Raw genomic sequence first — 20,858 nt, forward strand, 5'->3', positions numbered from 1 at the left:
CTTTTTAGCACACTATAGTACATGATTACACTGGTATGTGCTACTGTTGTGACAAAGCCCTTGGTGATGGTAGTTGTACCACAGAAGGCTAGGTAATTACACATTGTTGTATATCTTCTAATGAACTTACAAGAAAGACTGCTTACAAGAAAGACTAACCTTCCCCTGGTTGCCTAGTTGTTGGGGGTGTTGTCACATACATCATGTGCAGCTTGTGTAATTACCAAGTAATGAGACTACATTGCATTGTAAACAAAGTTAGTTTATTTCATCCATTGTGTTCAATGTCTTTATCTGTTTACTATAGCACTTGGAAAACACACTTCTTATATCAGGGCTTTACTGTATAAGTGGTTCTCTGACTGGCCACAGTTAGGCAGATATGTCACTGAGAATGAAGGGTGTGGAGAGATGTGCCTGACCTGGTGAAACTATTGGACTCGCCTTGCTGTAGTAAGGGGAATAATCGGCAAACAGTTGTATGCAGGTTCCCATGACCCCTATCTCACAATGGGAAAACATTTGTTGATCGCTTTCCTTTTGACCTCTACATGGACCAGATTGTGGCAATAGATGTTTAAATAACTCTTATCACTTCTTTATTTGAGATTGTATGTAGATGTATACTGGTGCATGATCAATAATCATCCTCCTGCTATCACTCATGTTTAACAACCATAACTTGGTGCCATTTCACACCTGAGTGTTTTGTCATGCGCTTCCTGAAGTGTGGCAATGCTCATCATGAAGAATCCCATTTTAAGGAAAAAAAACCAAGTGAAAGTACTGTTGATACAGAGAGAATAAACAGAAAAAAATTCCCCATAGACCTGTAGGTGCTCCTATTGCAACAGTGTATACCAGTCCAAAATTCCTAATGTGAAACCGTCACACATGAAACCAGCTTCTTTTAGTGCTTCGAACGTGTTCAACCTGTGCAGGTGCTCCAGGAAATCACCCTTCTCGCCTTCAGATGAGAACCTTATATAAAAAGGACAGAATGGCAGTACCCTGCTTCACACCAGTAGGGGTTACCCTTACAGGCACAGAATGGCAGTACCCTGCTTCACACCAGTAGGGGTTACCCTTACAGGCACAGAATGGCAGTACCCTGCTTCACACCAGTAGGGGTTACCCTTACAGGCACAGAATGGGCTGTTCAACCTCGGCAGCTTCAATGGTCATCCACTTTGTAATAAACTTGCTCAGATGCATGGATGAACAAAGGAAAAACACACCACAGCGCATACCATTCAAAAATGAAATAAGCTTTAAGGCTGGGTTCACACCTGAGCGTATTTTTTTTTCAGCGCGTTTTTTCGGTACGCTTTGTTAACCCCAATCCACACTTGGGAATACCAATGGAAACGCGCGGAAAAACGCCCCAAAGAAGTTTCTGTACTTCTTTGGGCGTAGGGCCCAGGTGGGAACCATGGCCATAGGCAATTTATTGGTTTTCACATGTTGAGCCTTTTACAGCACGTAGGAACGCGCTGTAAAACGCCCAGGTGTGAATCAGGCCTAATGAAAAGGTACTTGGAGTTAAAATAGCGTTTTCAACTACAATCCAGCAGCGACAGACCAGCAAAAATACTTTGCACACTTCCGGGCGCATTCAGCATGAGAGCCATTGACAAAGTCGTCATTGACAGGGTGGAGCTTTGTCAACGCGAGGTGGAAGTACCATATGGTGAATGCGCCCTGGAAGTGTGGAAAGTATTTTTGTTGGTCTGTTGCTGGTGGATTGTAGTTGAAAGCACTATTTTAACTCCCGAGTACCTTTTTCATTAAAGCTTATTCTATTTTTGAATGGTATGGGCAGTGCTATGGAGAAGTGGATGATTATTGAGGTTGAATAGCCTATTCTGTGCCTTTAAGGTTAAACCCTACAGGTGTGGAACAGGGTACTGCCATTCTGACCTTTTTTAAATAAGGGTCTCATCTGAAGGCGAGAAGGTTGATTCACGTGTGTGTGTGTGTGTGTGTGTGTGTGTGTGTGTGTGTGTGTGTTCGTTCTTTTTTTGAAGCACTAAAGAAATTGGTTTCATGTGTGACTGTTTCACATTATTTGGAGTTTTATATAAGCAATTGTTTTGGACTGGTATCATACACTGTGTGGACACTGCAGTAGGAGCACCTACAGGTCTTTAGGAATATTTTGTATGTTTTTCTCTCTATATATTTTCACAGTATCAACACTTCTTCACTACAGGATAGCCACCATTACTGGATATGTATCAACATGGGTGTGTATTTAAAAAAAGAAGAAAAAATGTAAACACATGGCACTTAATAGCTTCAGCCAGGGAATGACAGCTGCCAGTAGCAAGATTCCGCAGACGACAGCTGAATGTAAATACAGCAGGTAGTGGGCTGGGGCAATAACCAGCCTGCTATTGGCCACTTCAAATTGCAATAGCAGACTGGCTGTTTCATCCGCCCACTGCTTGCTGTGCCCTTCTCCCAGTGTGGAGGAGAGCTAGGGGTTCCAACCACCTAATCGATAATGAGAATAGTTGACGACTATTCTCATCCATAATTGATTAGTTGGTTGCAGCCCTAAGCACAACACTTTATTGCATTTTATGAAGAATCCCATTATTTTCAGTGGTGCCTGTTGATGACACCTGAGTCACTTTTCTGGCCCCATACACTTAAATCACATTCATGCTAAAATAATCCCTATTTATCAGTTGGGTTGTGCACTGCATCTTGTTATAATATGCCGCTAAAGCAGTCAGAGGTACTCTGTATCACCTATACAGGTTCTGGTCCTTGACTTTTCTATAGTAAAAGTACAGCATGTTAATCTAGCACATGTAGACTACTTTAAGCCTTTTGTTCTTGGAAGCATAGAAGGGGGAGTGGGTGTCTATCTCATGTCCTTGAGGGTTGAGACTCATTCCTGACCAAGCAGTGGTCTAGAATCTCTTAGGAAAGCGGTTATCTGCCTGCTTTTTGTACCATCTTTGGTCATAACTGGATGTAGGTGGGACAGGTCAAGCATGACATGATTTGATGGACTGAGCATGAGGTTTGTTGAAGGTTTTCTGGCATGCCGAAGACATTCTTCACGTTCATGATAATGGGCAAATGTATTCTCTGGCAATATCTGAACAGATCTGGCCAACAAACTTGTCTCCCTGCCAGCCACACGTGTTAACAGATTAGTTCATAAATGTGTAGAATATAAATAAAATGGTGATCTAAATTCACTATACAGAAAAGGTATATTGTATAACATTTTCAATTTTTATATTTGTTCTTTTGTTGAGCAATTTATTTGTAGTCTTCCCAACTAAACTCTACACCCCCCCACCCGGTTAACCCCTTCATTACCACCATCATAACTGATAACTGTGGGCAGACAATGGTTGAAAACAAACCTACGAGCATGTGTGTTTACTCCTAACCATGCTGCTTCTGCAATCTATGAAGAAGTGATCCAGGCAACGGAAAAGCCACTGTATCACTTCTACATACCAGTGGCACTGTGCCAGTTATGGGTATTTTCTTCTTTTGTGTTGCCGCTACACAAAAACCTTTGAGCCTAGAAATATTTGTAATTGTTGAGTGCAGTCACCCAGGCAGCTCAGTAAGTTACAGCCATTGTACTGGAAAATGCCTTGTATCTAGAAATCCAAAATATATTGACCGGATGGCACCGACATATGTATCGCACATATTTGGGATATACAGGGTGAATTATTTAGTATATAGATATATAGATATAATCACATTTTAACAAAGTCAAACTATTTTGTTTTCACATTTTTGTCCATTTCTCTGTCTATAGCATGTATATATTCAAGGAAGTTAAAAATGTATTCAATGCGCTTAAAAGTAAATCGGTGCACTCAAAATTTGATCTGGTCACTAAGGTTTTAATTACCCCTGGACATAAAAGGGTTACATTACCTGCAGTCGTGATAATTTCTGTATAAAAATGTTTGTATCGTTTTGTGTTTCTGTCCCCCAGATAGCCATGGAGTGGAATGAAAATTCAGAAGTCTCATGTGATTTAGCATTTTCGGAGGCACAGAGATGGATGGAGGTGAGGCTGTTAATGACCTCCTTAAGTGGTTGCTTTTTATACGGTTCAGGTAGATTTGTGTGCATGAATGACTGGGCATTAGATTTGTATGTGTTCAGGAATGAAGGCGTTTCATAGTTTTCTTGGGCCAGCTAAAAAATGTCCAGGATCCCATTCCATATAGTGGGAAGAAAGTATTTGTGGTTTAGATGACTAGATGTTTGTAGAGCAATTTAAAGAATGTAACTATGCAAAGAAATTTCTAACGGGGTTGAGAACTGGTAACCAATTTAAAATTAAAGCTGAACTGGAATTTTTTTTCAATTTCAATATGTTAAATGTATTGTGACAACTTGCCAGCATATGCTACAGAAGGAAATAATACATACAGCCATTTTGTTGATTCCTCCTAAGATTCTGCAGCATTCCAGCCAGCGAGGAATTGATGTTGTAGAAATGTCTTTTTTTTTTCCCCCTGAAATTTTCTTTATAGGAATCTCTACTAATCCCATTGCATTCTGAGCAAATTGGGCTCTGCTGAATGCACATGTGCTGATAGGAGAGAGATGAATCTTCATTGTCTAATCACAGGCTGGGGTAGAGAGCCAGTTAAGCTATATTGCTTATCTAGATTGAGCTCAAATAAGAAAGCTGTACAGTACCTCTGTCATGTTTTCTTCAAAAAGCTTTGCCACTTGAGAGAGTATACAGCAAGTCAAGGTCATAGTGACCTCTGCGACTAAAGCTGGCCATACGCTATTAGAATTTTGTTGGAAAAGGTTTGTTTTCAGAACGTTTGTACAATTTTTCTAATCATTAGTGGGGGTCAAATCAACTTTTTTTTTTTTTTTGACCGTAGCAATAAAATTCAAAGGAGCAGAATGGAAAATTTTCTCAAACAAAATTCTGACAGTAAATGTGGTGTTCGTCCCAGAGGCAACGTTTATTCCAAAATTGAATGTTAAAATTAAACCAAATTTAGAACATTAGTCAAGACTCATGGCATTATCAAATGTTCTGACAAAATGTTTTTGCTAGAACACTCGTATGAAGATCAACTAGTATACGAGCAGCTTAAACCCGTTTTTGGGGTGAAACATGTTGGAGCAGGGTAAGGCGGAGAATTATGTGCCATAGTTTGCTGTATATTTACTCAAATGGTGATGTGTCTTTTTTTAAGTTTTAAAAAAAGAAAAAAGAAGCAACAGTGGTTCATATGGGGGTGGACAGGCCCCGTCTAGCTGGCTCCCTGGGTTGGTGAATGAGCTAAAAGATTGCCTGGAGTGGTATCCTTCTGCTTACCAATAGTTGGGAAAAGTTACTAACTATGTTGTGGCAGAGCTGTGTAAGCCTTAAAGGAGATCTTTGAGGTGAGATGCCCCATTTATTCCTGTCCTGGAGATGCAACAGGAAATAAGAAGAAATGTCTCCAACGTTAACAGAATTCCCTCTTCATCACTTGAATAGGTCTTCCCATTGGAAGATTTATCCCTGCTTTTTGTTCTAGTGACCCCTCTTAAATTTTGGGTTTCCCGTCACTTTGTCTCATGACAGTGGTCATCAGGACCAATAGAGTGATTCTATCTGGCAGGAACAATTTGTATTAGTGGTTGCAATCCTTGCCTTTTTCAAAAACATTTTTTTTAGCTGAACATATACTTTAACACTTTCCCTGCCACGGGATGTAAATACTACATCTAGCCGTGCTTACGTTTTTACTGCTGGCTTTCCAGTAGAAGTAATGTGCTGATCTGCTTGAAAATGCAGCCCCTTGTGTTCGCAGTAAAAGAAAAAAAAATAGAAAAATTAATTAGTATGAGAGCTTGTTCACACCAATTAGTGTATTCCAGCACAGTTAGCTGTGCTGCACTAAACTCACCCCTGCTTTCTGGGGCAGGAGGGGGTTTGGCAGTGCATGCAAGTCAATGGCACCAAAACGCGTGGCACAACAATTCCTACGTTCCGGTCCAGTGTAATCTCAAAAAATGCTGCATGCACTTTTTTTTTTCCCCATCGCACTGGATTGGAATGCAGGTATTGTTGTGCCACACGTTCTGGTGCAGGCTATCACACTGCGGGCCCCCTCCTGCCCCAGAACACGGAGGAGTTTAGTATGCGATACGGTGCATTCCAGCAGCTAACCAGTGTAAACAAGGTCAATAAAAATGATCAGGAATCCCCTGCGTATAAGCACATACAAATGCATGCATACAAAAAAAACAAAACAGTTGCGCCACACATTTGGAATCGCTGTGCATGCCAGAGTGAGAACAACAATTGTAGGACCAACAGTCATGGTTGGCTTTAAACTAACGAACTGTAAAGACTTTTAAAGTGTCATCTATGAACAATTTTGGGTACTGTTGTGGTTTTTTTTTTTTTTTTAAAGGTTAGACATATTTGCAATCTCTGTATTAAGCACAACCTCATCTTTATACTTTACCAAAAAATATGGTACGGTTTATTAAAATTATATTCCAATTAAATTATATGTATTATTGGTGGTGGTTTGTCTCTTTTTGTATATGAATTTGTACTCGTGTGGGGAGGTAGATGGGTGATAAAATGTTGTTACATATGCGTTCTGTTTAGAACTGGTGCATGGCATGTGTCATTAAGTTAGTGGAGGAAGATCAGCGAATATCTTCCCTCCACTGAAAAAATGTGCAATGCTTACAGGTTCCTGTCACTTTGCCGTTCAGCGATACGCTGTGGCCAGGGATGAAACTAATCAATCTTGATCTGTACTTGATTTAGCGTCCATGAGGGGTGATATGTATCAATAAAGAGACTACTATGTGATGGCAAAAAAAGTAAAAACAAAAACCACCTCCCCACCCCAAACACACAGGCACGTATATGGGTAAATGCATACTTTGGGTGTGCTTATGTATAAAAATTACGGTTGTGCTGCACATGTTTGGTATCGCATGCCAGAGTGGGAGTAAACATTTGAGGGCCATCATTCATAGTTAACACTAAACTGATGACCAGTGAAGGCTTTTAAAGCGATGCCTATGAACAATTTTGGGTACCAAGCTTTTTCCCCATTTCAATGCAGTTTAGCCTGATGCAGTGTGTTTTTGGTATCTGTTTACTTAACACAACCTTTTACCATTTGGGTATGATATTTAGTTTTTCTGCACTAAAATTGATTTTGATCCATTTTTAAAGTGAAAAATTGGGTTTAACAAATCGTTGTGCTATCGGGAGTCCTAAAAACCTCTTTGCCACTGTGGCTCATTTTCAGCAGAACAGTAGAAAGGCATCATGGCACACTCACAAACCAGCATGTAAAACAACTTGTCTCACCACTAAGGACAATGACAGAGGTTTGGATACACGTCTTCTGCAAAGGATGTGTAAGCCGCACTGCCGCGCCAAGGCACCTCTTATAGTGCGGTCCTAACTCTAAACTATGAGAGTCTCCATCTTGGAGCACATGGGGGCAGAAGATATCAAATTGGGTGCAGGCCTGTCAGGAGGACGCCCCACCTCCTTAAAGGTACAGAAACACACAAGGGATCCCGCACATCCCATTGGCAGCTGAGAAACCCCATGCGTCGCTGCACCAAACGGTAAAGCAAAACAAAGGAGAAGACGTGTATCCAAACCTCTGTCATTTTCCTTAGTGGTGAGACAAGTTGTTTTACATGCTGGTTTGTGAGTGTGCCATGATGCCTTTCTACTGTTCTACTGTTCAAAGCCCATTTCGTGTGCACCTTACTGTATAACTGGTAACAAATTGTTCAGTGCGTTTGTCTGTTTTGCTTTATCATTTTCAGCAGAGCCTGGAGGAGGATGACATATGGCACATTGCATCCTTCTACTAGACATGGGGTGTATTTTAAGACTAGATTTTTTTTTTGTAACCTGGTATAATTAAAAAAAACAACCTGAATAGAAATCCAACCTCAGCATCCTGTATGTGGATTTGTTATTTTTTAAAGGTGGCCTTTGCCTTTAAACAGTGGGTAGTTATTGCTTACAAAGGAATGCAAGCAAGTTACTGAGAGCCTAATTTTCCTTACCATGTCTCAGATTTTAGCCTTTGGCTACATTGAGAACGTACCAATAGCTCTAAAGGTATTCTCTTAGACTCTGTATATCAGGTGGAATAATTCCTTTATTTAGTCAGGTGAAATGATTTTACTTTTAAAGCTAATCATTTACAGCTTTTGAAGCTCGAAAGTCTCCAAGAATGAAATTCCAGCCCCCATACAGAGCCATTGTACACATTTTTCTGCTAGGAACGCGTGCCATCCCTTGTAGTCAGCAGACAGAAAACGACTTGTGTTGTGACATTTAGTGATTTGCATTAGAACTCCATGGATTGAGGAGACCATGTATGGAAATGACCAGGTTAGGATATACACTAAGCCTGGGTTCCCTCAAACCTTCACATGTTGTGTATCTTCTCTGCAAGCTGTTTATGGAAACTTCCATCAGCTAATGTGAAGGCTCTTTATCTTCATACCATATTATTCATTTTTATGGTTCCAGTGGTATTTGGCCTAGTAGTTGTATACATTTTTCTAGGTCCCTGTTTAGAAAAAAATGAAAGGAGTGTCTTTTTAAATCTCTTTATCTTTTTACGATGTCCTACTTTTTTGTCTGCTTGAGTTCCATTTGCTTTTGGTTTAGCAGTCCTATACAGTTTCCCAGGCTGGTGTTTAGTGTTGGTGTTTTTTTTTTCTGCCTAACAGCGGCATGCTGTTTAATGGTTATGCTCCAACTCCACATACCTTCAATGTCACATGGTCCCCGTGCAATGCAGGGTTTACTAGGACGCAATGTCCTGTCCACCTGTATATAAGAATGCCACACAACCAGTATAGTTTTGTTTCTGTAACTTGGTGATATTTAAAGTCAAAAGGGTTTTAAGCTATTCCAAATGCTGATTAAATCCCTTACAATGGACACTGCTTCTTGATGTTTTTCTGCGGAATCCGCTGGTTCCCTGAGCAATGGTCCTGACCTTCTGTCTTTAGAGACTCTCTTTTCTCAAGCAAAGTGCTATGGAGTCACCCTTGTGTGTGCTAGTAAGCTGTGTATGTCTCCACTCCTACCTCCACCCTTCTACAAGTTAGTAGATGAAAAGTTGCTGGAATCTGCTATGTCCCTTGTGATCTTGTACTGGACAGAAAGTTCAGGGAAGCTGAGCTGAGGGACTTGGAATCAGCTGATCAGAAACATGATACCAGTGTGTTTGGTCAAAAGTATAAAGAAATACTTTGCTGGGCAATGTATATTTGATCTGGATTCATTATTGGAAAAAAAAAGTTTATTACTACTTTAATTTTATACCTAGATGATTTAAGATGTGGTACCCCAAAAGCCAGCCCACCCTTTAGGTACGAATACAATATTTCTGTAACGTACAGATGTTGCTCTTTTTAAAATGGCTAAACTCAAGCTAGTGTTATGATCCAAACGCCACCAGACAGCAATGGCAAATCCTGGGACTCTTTGCACACTCCACTGCAGTTAATCAATGCAACCTATTGCAGGTCCCATCCCAAGCTTTATGATATACTCATTATTAGGGATGCACCGATATATATCGTCCGAAAATTGCACTTTTGGCTAAATGCCGAAAGTGCCATTTTCCTGCTTTCTTTCTCCCCACTGGTTGCTGCTCTGTGTCCCAGCGGGGAGGAGAGAAAGTGACAGCCGAGCGCTGTGAGTGGCCGGTGTCCCTCCTCCCCACACCGCTCAGCCGCCTATCGCAGAGCGGTGTGGGGGCGGAGACAGCCCGTGCTGGCACAGGAGGCTGGGCTCCCTTGTTCCGCTCGCTCAGCCTCCTGTGACAGCGTGTCGGAGAGGAGAGCGGGTACAAACACTCAGCGATCAGTGACCGCTGAGTGTTTGTAAATAATTGAGGACGTAGTATGGTTACTATATCCTCAATTTTGATTGAATGGGAAGTGATCGGCATCACCTCCTGTTCATTCATGATTGTGGTAATAGTAAACACACAATGTCCTCATGTTATGAATGAACAGGAACACTCAGTATAGAGGATTCCTGTTCAATGATAACGGGGGCTGCTGACCGTGTCCTCAATCTCTTTCTATTTTAAAAGGGAAATATCAGGGGTCTGCTTAAACCCCCCCCCTAATATTTCCCCGAAGCCCCTAAAAGTAAAGTAAAAAATAAAAATATTTAATAAAAATGAATTAATAATAATAAATAAAAATAAATATTACATTAAAGTTTATAAAAAATAAAAATAAAAAATTTAAATAAAAAACAATTTTCGGTTTCGGCATCACAATTTATTTTGGTTCGATGTTTAAATTTCTATTTTGGTGCACCTCTACTCACTATTTTATCCTATATTGCATATCACTGCTGCTGATCTCTCAGCCTTATCAGCCACTTTCTGTCTACATGCACTCCTATGTGGGCCGCATATCATTCCTATAGTAAAGGCTTCTTTATAGTAACAACGGTGGGCTATGCCTGTCCAATGTGTGTTGGCATAACTGCTTGTAGATTCCCTCTTGGGTGTATGTGACATCGTGACAATGCAGTAGACCACTTGGAAGACCGTTGTCACTCCATATCAAGAAGTGATTACGCTAGGAACTTCATGGCAGGGTCACTATGGTTTTATTTTAATGATGTCTAGAGATTTAGAAAAACTTTTGAACTACATTCCCGTGTTTAGTTTTTCTATGTAATTTTTAGTTATTAGTATTTTACACGGTGTCAGGAAAATAAGAAATCTGAGGTTTTACGTAAACGGCTCCTCCATTTTATTTTCGTTGTGGACAGTTGGTTCCTGAATGAGTTGTGGTGTGACTTTGCCCTTTAACTTGAGCTTCTCCTCCGGAAATGCCGCACTATGCACAGTCATTGGTGCAGAATCTTCTCACAGGAAATAGTGTGAATGAAGTGGGACCTTATGATATCACACATGGGACGTACCTAAATGTTAGATCTGCTTTTATTGGGAAGTACATTGGATCCCTGTCTGGCTGTGCAGTGTGGAAAATGCAAATAAAGCACAAGATTGGCTGATCACATGACAAATGGTTTTGTGGGTAATATGAGATTTTCTCAAATCTTTTCCCTTTCCTCATGCTAATACTATGGCAGTTAGAGACCCTGACGTCAGACCATTCATTTCAACAACACCCTTCTCCTACATTTATATGTGTAATGAATGTATCTTCTGCATTTTTTGATCTGTAAAAGTGTCCCTTTTATGTAGACACCTGACTGCCTCTTGGTGCCACCATCTTGAATGTGGCCCAGCAGATTTAGAGCTGTCTCCCAAATGACACTCTATAGCATTTCCCCTGGAAGCCACATAAAAGGCTATGTAGGGAGGTGAGGATCTGGGCTAGGAAGGGGTGGAGGAGCTGGGTCAGCACACAGTGATTAGACACTCCCAGAAGGGGCATGGCTATGATATAAAATGGATTGGAAACTGTGGCTGTGCTATGGAATTGACTCTTCCTGGAGTGGTCAAATTCTACAGCAGCTTCGAAGGCACTCTGCGAGTGGAAAAAAAAAACAATACATGGAAAGGAAACTGTTATAAGCATTTAAATCCCTTGATTTGTCTGGCTTTTACCTGCAATTGTTTAGGTTAGTGATGGGGTCTCTTTAAATGAGATTGCCTTTATAAAATGCATTCACGGACTATTAGGTTTTTTTTTTTGGGGGGGGGGCACGCAAGTCCTGTGTTTTTAGCATGGGGTTACAAAACTTTTGTTTTAAAAGATAACCTGTAAAGAACAGTTTTCTATTCATTTTTATTTTGGATGTTAATAAAATGCAAGTTTGTGTGGTATCCCGCAGGTTTACAATGCAGGAAAACCTACATGAGGCAATAATTTATACTGTAATTCATAGCCAAATGGTAAATTGGTCTTCCCTTTTCAAGCTGACGAGAAATGACAGTAAACTATGCCTCCCTGGAGTGATAATTGTAGGCTATGTCATACTGTCCTTGCTTCACTATTGTCCTGTCTGAGTGGCTTCAATTCCACACGGGGTGAAGTCTTCAAATATCTGGTGTTTTAATGCTTCTCTGAAAATACAGACCACATGGCAGTCTAGGACTTACTATTGTACAGAATAAAGAATTGTTTATAATAAACCACAGATATAATTGTGTTATTCATTTGTATGGGGCCAATGTTCTGCATCCTGTAGCACTTTAGTAGGGCCATCCACGGCAGCTTTAACCCTTCTGTTGCCAAGGCTGTTTTTTTGCACACATTCTAATTGTCCATAGATGACACTTTAAAACCCTGTGCAGGTCATCCGTTAAGAGATGTACAACTCTTGGCCTTATAATTCTTTGTTACTCTGGCGCACTTGGAAATAATTCTTTGTTACTCTGGCGCACTTGGAAATACCTAACGTGTGTAGCACGATCATCATTTGTTGGCGCAACCAACGCCTGTTTGTTAATACGCGCTCACAGGGGTAAGGGACTTAGTGTCAAAGTCTAAAAAAATTTTCCCTCCCCCTAATGTTAGTGTCAGCACTTACCTTTTTAAATGATGTTTCTTAATCCGATATTCTTCTTTACTGTCCTTTTTTCATCTGTCCCTCCAGCACTGCTGTGGGTCTCCGATCCAGCACTGACTCCTCTGTGCTTGCTGGCACTTCCTGTCCCACGGTGTCTGCATGCGGGTGCACGCGTCCATAGACTTACCTTGTGTCTTTCCTCATCTCCCGGCCGAAAATCTGAATTGTGCATGCGCCCGCCCCAAGATCCTTTGCGGCCGCCCAATGATTTTTCAGCTTTTCGGACAGGAGCACGCAGCGAAGACCTGTTTTTCAAAGGGGTTTGTTTAAAAAAAAAAAAAAATGTTTGCATATATCTACTGCTTGCTAGCAGTAGATACATGCAAAAACACCTGAGGTTTTTTTTTACATTTATTAATGGTATCGCATCAGGGGGCTTACAAAAGCATACTATTGGTGACACTAATAGACCCCTAGTGTCACCTTTCTACGCCGAGGAAGCTATTGGATTGCAGATTTTCCTCCAATAGCTCCTTGCCCATCTTCTGCAGATGAGCAATCCACTTCGCTTCCAGTCCCATTCAGTGGAGAGGAGATTGCCGACACCCGTAATTCCGGTCAGGAGGGGCACTGGAGCTCGGGAAGCAAAGCGAGGGTGTCGGGCTGGGCGTGCACTACACCCACGTGGCGTGCACTACACCCACGTGTGGAAGCTATCTGGTGGCAGCTTAGATTCACTTCCAGTGTAAAGCGGACAGCTGTACACATGTAAACAGACTGCCGGGAGTCTGTTTTAAAGGGGCCTGTTGCCAGCGACACATGACATAGGTTGGTGGCAGCGAAAGGGTTAAATACCTTGGGGGTTGAATAACTTCAATGTGAGCCCAAATGCTGTTCATCTAACCTCAGCCTAGCATTAACCCAATTCCTCCCCTTTCCATAATAATTTACTTAACCCTGAGCTAGCCATACACTGTTAGATTTGATGGCTATTGTGTTTTAGACAGCCACACCCAGAGGCGTAACTAGAACCTTCAGGACCACGGTGCAAGAAACCATGAAGGCCAAAACCCCCCCCCAACCGCCATGGCACCACATGTTAACAGGAAGGCTGCCGAGGTCCCCAGCAAGCGCGGGACCTCGGGCAGCCGCTTGTTTTAAAATTTTAGTGCGGTGTTCTGTCGAACGTTGACCCAGTATCTGCGTTTACGTACAGACGAGATTACCGAGGAAACCGGCATTTATGTACAAAGTATTCCTTTTGTAATGGTTAATTGTGACCGTTAATAATATGCCGTCCATGGCAGGAAATGATTGATGGCAGTAAATGACGGATGGAATATTAACGGTCACAATTAACGATTTAAACAAAATACTTTGTAAATGAATCCCTGTTCAGCTATGCGGCAGGGATGGGAGAGACTGTCACCAGCAGAATATGCTGCAGGCACTGCTGGGCAGCACATTCTGCTGTGCGAGGACCCAAACCTCTTAGCCCCGCCCCCAGACCGGGGAGACGAGGAAGAGGGCCAGCGCTGCGACCGTGGTAGTTCCGCCAGTGGCCACATCCCCTTTTAGATGAATACCCGAACACTACATCTTAATGGACGCAATCGCTGTTCTGCCAAGGGTTTTATTACCCAGATCTGTTGGACCATTGCTGGAATTTTAGCTGAAATGTGAGCCATGTATGGCTAGCCTAAAGTGACAGTCTAATTCCTCCCCCCAATGCTGGTGTAAGGATTTACCTTTAAAGAAGAACTATGGGGTCAGGGCTTTTCCCCATGGTTCTCCTAAGGGTAACGGGAGGACACAAACTAGCATCCTCCCGTCACCCAAAGCTCAGTATACCGCGAGCTACAGCTCGCGGTATACTGAGACGCCGCAGCCGGAACGGATCCCGACAATGCTGTTACAACCCAGCTGCGTGAGTGACAGCTGGCTCTGCCTATCTAGAGGCAGCTGTACCCGCCCCCTCCCCCGTCCGTTCCGCCAGTCAGCGCTCGAGGATAGGGGAGGGTAGGAATCCTTGCAGGGAGCCGTGAGTTAGTCACGGCTCTCTGCATGGATAGATCGAGAAGTGAGCAATTGACGGTATGGGTTTCATTTGTCACAGGTCGGCTCAGTTTATGAGGCTGAAAATCACTTGCCTCATAATTCTCCTTTTTAAATGATGCCTCTTAATCCGATCGTCTTCTTTTCAGTAGTTTTCAGGAGTCCCTCCAGTTCTGGTGCCGGTCTCTGATCCAGCGCTGACTGCTGGAAACCCTAACGCGAGTAAAAAGCAATTTAAACTGAACTTGGAGTCAGCGTATTTATGTATCACCAACAATTTACACAGTGCTTTACATAGTTGCATAGTCACATCAGTCCCTGCCCTCAAATGACATGTGGATGCCCCTTCATATGTTAGCTTATTCCTCCATCCTGGGCCAGCTGACACTGCAGTCTTTTGTCCCACTGATGTTCTACCCTTTCCTACTCTATTTTAATAAAAAGGGGGTGAGATAGTCCAACAGTTACTCTTTAACTGTAACTATGAATCGTTATTAAAGTGACATTAAACCCTCAGATTTTTTAACATAAACCAATACTGTAATGTGTGCCTTACTGTAATCCATGGTTGTTTCCCTTCTCTTTGCTGCTCTTCCTTTTAAATCTGTATCTGTTCTCATGCTGGGCAGAACTTCTGTTTTGCAGCAGACAGCCTTGTCTCTGGAATGGATACACGGTGTCTGTGTATAGGTTTGTATAGGCTTGTAACCTGAGCCAGCACCTACAGGAAGAGGCCCTGAGCTGAAAAGGGAAGTTCTCCCCAAGCATGAGAAGACATGAGGATTTAAAAGGAAGAGCAGCAAAGAGAAGGGAAACAACCATGGATTACAGTAAGGCACACATTACAGTATCTGTTTATTTTAAAAAAAACCTGAGGGTTTAATGTCACTTTAACTCCCTTTTGGTCTGTAAGATATACCTTTTTTAAAAGCATTGTTATCTGTTTAAGTACAGGAAAAAAACAAAACTGGATCCTGCCAGAAATCCTATTAGCTGATGACTTCCTGTGCTCTCTGCTTGTGCTGCACTGTTATTACTTGGCATTGTTCCCAGCTATCTGAGGACTACAGAACAGCTCCTTTCTTTGTTATGGTGTTATCACCAAAGGACAAGGAGTGTGTTAATCCAAGCATCACCATATAAAAAAAAAAAGCGAATTCAACTACCACATCTAGAGCGATTTTTTTTTTTTTTTTTTTTTTTTTTTTTTTTTTTTTTTTTTTTGTCAAAAAACTTTTTTTTATAACATTCATGTAAGCTGCAAAACATGACTTTTTTTTTTTACACTCGTTATTGGTTTAATGCTGCTGTTAAATAATTATCTTTATCCCCCCTGAATTTGTTTTTAAAATCCATTGAATAAGCAAGATTAACAGCCAGTGTGATAATATCCTGTCCAACCAGCAGAGGTCAGAATACTTCAGCATTATCACTGATTATTGCAGAAAGTCATTCAGTCACCTGTCTCTGGTTGACTTGGATACATATTTTTATGCTTTACAAGTGCCATAAATTATGCTAGGTCAAATGCCAAGTTAAAATAAAAGTACTGCAGCAGGTAATCTCTTCCATTTGTTTTTTATTTTTTACTGGTCTACTCAGCACAGAGAAATATAGGCATTATTATTCAGGATGCATATAATGCCAACAGTTTGTGCAGCGCTTTACAATATAGGGAAGACATCATTACAATACAATTCAAGACCTGATGGTAAGGAGGGCTGTGTCCATGAGGGCTTCCATGAGGGCTTACAATCTAATGACAGAAATTACATAGTATTTGAGGTTGAATAAAGACACCGGTTCATTAAGTTAAACTTTTGTGTGTGTGTATGCGAGTCCCTGTGTGATCTAGTTTTTAAGAGTATCTGTACCCCAGTATGTTAGTCCCTGGGGAAGGTATCTAAATGATTTTTGAATGATTCAATACTCTCTGCTGATACCACTGCTTGTGGAAGAGTTCCAAAAATTAACCGCTCTAACTGGAAAAAAAAGCCCCCTACTCCATATGGCATCTGACTGAAATTCTCAAACTTTTACAGTGCACCAGCCCATGTGCGTCATGATGTCCCAATTAATTTTAGTCAGCACATAAATGATCCCCGGGACTGAACTTGCAAATTGCTGGTATTTTATTACTGTAGTTATGGTTTCTGAATTTAGTTTAGAAGTGTGTGTTCTATCCAAGCATGGTTAGAGGGATAGGGGTTTGTTGAATAGGTGTAAGTCTTAAACGCCTCTGCTTCAAAAATGATGTATGTCTCCACAAGAGGTTGTAGCAGGTATGTTAACTCTAGCTACGAACCTCCTATTTTTGGTTCCTTTTTTGGATTTTGATATACAATTGAAAATATCTTGTTTCTATCTGTTAAGTGCTAAAAAATGTTGATCCTTCCAGAAATCTTTTTAGCCGATCACTCCCTGTCCTCTGTCTTTGCTGTACTTCTATCCTTTACATTTTCACAGCTATTATTGTAGTCCTCTCCTAGAATGACAACACTGCTTCATAGACAGTCCAGTGAGTATTTGTCGTCCTAGTACAGGAGTACTGTACTGGCAGGATCATCAGGTAAAGGGGAAAGAGAGAATATGGCAGCCACCACATCAGAGTACTTGTAAACTTCATGTATTATGCTTCCTGAAATCTTTGTAGCAAAAGCTGTTGTAGGGGGGAGAGGAAATTCATTGGTTATAAGTCAAGGAACTAGCAATACACCTTTCCCATTGGCCTACCAGGCATCTGGCTTTACACATTTGTTACATATTGAATAGCTAGGAACTGGGCTTTAACCCCTTAAGGACAAAGGCCTTTTTTTCTTTTTTTGTTTACGTGTTAGGCCTGAAAATTACTTACAACCCCAAAACATTACATATTTTCTGAAAGCCAAGACCCTATAGAATAAAATGGTGGCAGTTGCAAATTTTATGTTGCACGACATTAGCACAACTTATTATCAAACCCAATTTTTTTTAAAAAATGCAATTGTTTTGTGAAATATAAAAGATGAGGTTACAACGAGTAAATACCCAACATGCCCAGGTTAAAAATCGTGTGCATCCATGAAACTGCGACAGAATTTAGTACCCCAAAAAGTCCATACACGACGCTTTTAAAAGCTCCTACAGGTCATCAGTTTAGAGAGACATGTAAATATTGGCCCTAGAAGTATTGCTCTCACTCTGGCGCATGCAGCGATATCCAACATGTGTAGCGCAATCGTTGTTTTCGTACGCAGGTGCACCCGACGCATGTTCATGTGAAGATGTGCGGGGGACTTGAAAATTCTTTTATTTTTAAAACTTTTTCTATTGCCGTCGCATAGGGGGGCTTACAAGCCCCCTATGTGATAGCATATTGGTGGCGACAGGTACTCTTTAAGGTGATACTGTGGGTCCAAAAGACCCCTAAATCGCTTCTACTGTAAAGCTGGCTGCCGGTTCTGAAGATCTGAACAGTGAGTCTGTTTAACTCCTTGAGGATTCATGACGGGATTATCCTGTCATGGGTGTGAAGGGGTTAACGTTTACACTATTAACTACAGTGTAATGGTAGTGACTTTACACCCCGGGCATCCAGGAGCTAGTATTAAACATGCAACACTGCGGAACTTGTTATATTTTGGCATTGGGCCACTTCGAAGTCCTGATGGAAATACAACTGGCATGATTTTCTGGCACCCGAAGTGCTTGCTGAATTCGTTGAGTGGGTGTTTTCTGTTCAGTGTAGTCCTTTAAGTCATATCTGGAGCACATGATCACTTTTATAATTGTTGCATTGCTACTCCTGATTATCTAAGGCCGTAGAATCCAATCTATATTTATTGCTTGACATGGAACACCACACCCAAGCAATATTTATATCAAGCTATAGCAAGAAGTGAAAGTGGTGATTGTATTGGTATGTGAAGATGTGATAGTCCAAGCTTGCGCAATTCGCGTTAGTAATATGGTTGCATAATCCAGATTTCTTTGAAGAGCTGACACCTTTATAAATGTTTAGGTAATGAGGCAGCTGCTGCCTACTCCAATTTTAGTTTTCAATTATGTTTCTGTGACTAACTGTTCAATAACGTTTGACGTAACAGTTGTATTAATGTGACCAGGTAAGTATTCCTCCACCCCTTTAGAGATGAGTTATATTTTGTAGTAATTACTTCATCAGTGCATGTTAGAAATGCCAATCATTGTTTCGGGATGCGTAGCTGGAGCATTATTCAGTAGATTTCGGTAAATGTCTAACCCACTTGAATTCTTCTACATTCCGGAAGGCAGGTGATCATGGAAGCTGTCATTATGTCAAGCCAACGCCTCAGGCATCTTATCACAGGTCCCCTAGTGCAGTTAACACGTTTTGCTTAATAGGGTTAAACAAAGTTGTTCCAAAGCAGCTCTCCTGTCTGCCATGGCATTGATCATACTATAGCTATAACATTAGTGGACATGTGCTGGAAAACACAGAGTAAGAGTGCAAAAGGTTTCACACCCCAATATAAATATGTAATCTTGTGTGAAAAATACCACTTTCAGGTATGCAAGAGCCCAAAAGGGGGGGGGGGGGGCTTTAAACAAACTCTTGTGCTCTCACTATATGTAAACAAATATAATGTATTGTTCACAAAAATAGTTTACAAATACAAATCTCATTGTCATGATTTGAGAAACTGGTCAATACAATAAATAAGCATGGTGTGATAGTAGTACAGTACATAACAGTAGTCTTGATTGAGCAGAGGCCATATTTCCCTGGATACCCCAACATGTTTCGCCGTAAAGGCTTCCTCAGGGGGATACTGATCCTAAAAAGATTTGCATTTCGCCTTCAGACTCTACCTCCCCATGAACGGTCTTGCTAATTGAGAGATCTGGTCTATTTACTTATTTCTTTATCTTCGGTCCACGCGATTGGCCTTTCGTAGATTGGTCCTTAGCAGGCGGCAGTTCTTTTTAGGATCAGCATCCCCCTGAGGAAGCCTTTCTTTAAAACGATCCCCCTGAGGAAGCCTTTCTTTAAAACGATCCCCCTGAGGAAGCCTTTCTTTAAAACGATCCCCCTGAGGAAGCCTTTCTTTAAAACGATCCCCCTGAGGAAGCCTTTCTTTAAAACGATCCCCCTGAGGAAGCCTTTCTTTAAAACGATCCCCCTGAGGAAGCCTTTCTTTAAAACGATCCCCCTGAGGAAGCCTTTCTTTAAACTATTTTTATGATGAACAATAAATTATATATTTTTTTAAAGCCCCCCCCCTTCGGACTCTTGCATACCTGAAAGTGGTATTTATTCACACAAGGTTACATATATTGATCATACTATGAAGAGGCTGATTGTTGCTGGAGTATGAAAACACTTCTACAGTTTCATTCAGCTGTGGTCCTGTAGGGTAGATTTTGTGCAAGCATGCTCTGAAGCTTGGAGTTTCAGGTGTCTTCTGCTTTTGTAGTCTTTAAAAAAAAAATGATTTACAGAAAGTTGTAGTTAGAACATCTTCAAATAAATGCATAGAATATTTGAAATTTAATATGAAGGTCATTTTGGCAAATTGTGTTGAATAATTTTCAGACTTTAAAGGCAACAAATTGCGAGCGCGTCTTCATGAAAACCAAAACAAATGATTTTAGTTCACATTTCACAATATTTTTGTGCAGGGTTGGTGCATGTTAATCAGTTCCTTCCAGATGAATTCACCAGCTCATTCTTGGCATGCTCAGTCCATGACTGATTCAACCTAGAAAGATAGATTTATAGGCTTGGTTTGCCATTGTGTTTTTTCCCCATCTGATCATATTCTGTTTTCTTTAGCTCACTGCTCTGCATAGTCAGCAGGGGTGTTGAATGACCAGGTCCATCAGGTTTGTGCATTGCAAAATTTCTGTAAGATTAGCCTCCTTGGTATTCTCCAGCCAGCTGGCTGATTGACAGCGGGCTCTGCCTGCCCCCTGCGTCATCAGTCCCTCCAGTCAGCGCAGGAGGATCGAAGGGGGGAATCCCTGTGGGAGCGGTGACTGACAGTCACTGCTCTCTGCAGGAGAGGATTGGGAAGAGAGTGGATCAGCGGTATGTTTTCGCTCACTTCCCGATCAATAGAGCCGATGTGTGACCGTTTCAGTGTGCCACATCCGCTCTAATTATGGGGATGAGTGTCACTCAGTTCTCCTCCTTTTAATTAAATCGGGTGTATGGAAGATCTGGGGGCAACACTTGAGGCTGGGTTCACACCTAGGTGCCAGCGTTTTTTGCACATTTTTGATGCCTGTTTTTACGCGTTTTATGTGCATATATCGAATT

At 41.4% G+C, this 20,858-nt stretch overlaps 1 protein-coding gene across 1 annotated transcript in view; it reads left to right on the plus strand.

Annotated features, from left to right (window-relative positions):
• The first annotated feature begins 3,967 nt into the window (after positions 1–3,967).
• The window catches only part of LMO7 (LIM domain 7), a 152,099-nt gene continuing 135,208 nt past the window's right edge, over positions 3,968–20,858 (plus strand). Inside the window, exon 1 of the mRNA XM_018565316.1 lies at positions 3,968–4,054. Coding sequence (XP_018420818.1) covers positions 3,986–4,054 — 69 coding nt within the window. The 5' untranslated portion in view covers positions 3,968–3,985. The remainder of the gene's footprint in view (positions 4,055–20,858) is intronic.

This window comes from Nanorana parkeri, unplaced genomic scaffold (genome assembly GCF_000935625.1).
Source record: "Nanorana parkeri isolate BGI_ZX_2015 unplaced genomic scaffold, ASM93562v1 scaffold833, whole genome shotgun sequence".
Taxonomy (NCBI): domain Eukaryota; kingdom Metazoa; phylum Chordata; class Amphibia; order Anura; family Dicroglossidae; genus Nanorana; species Nanorana parkeri.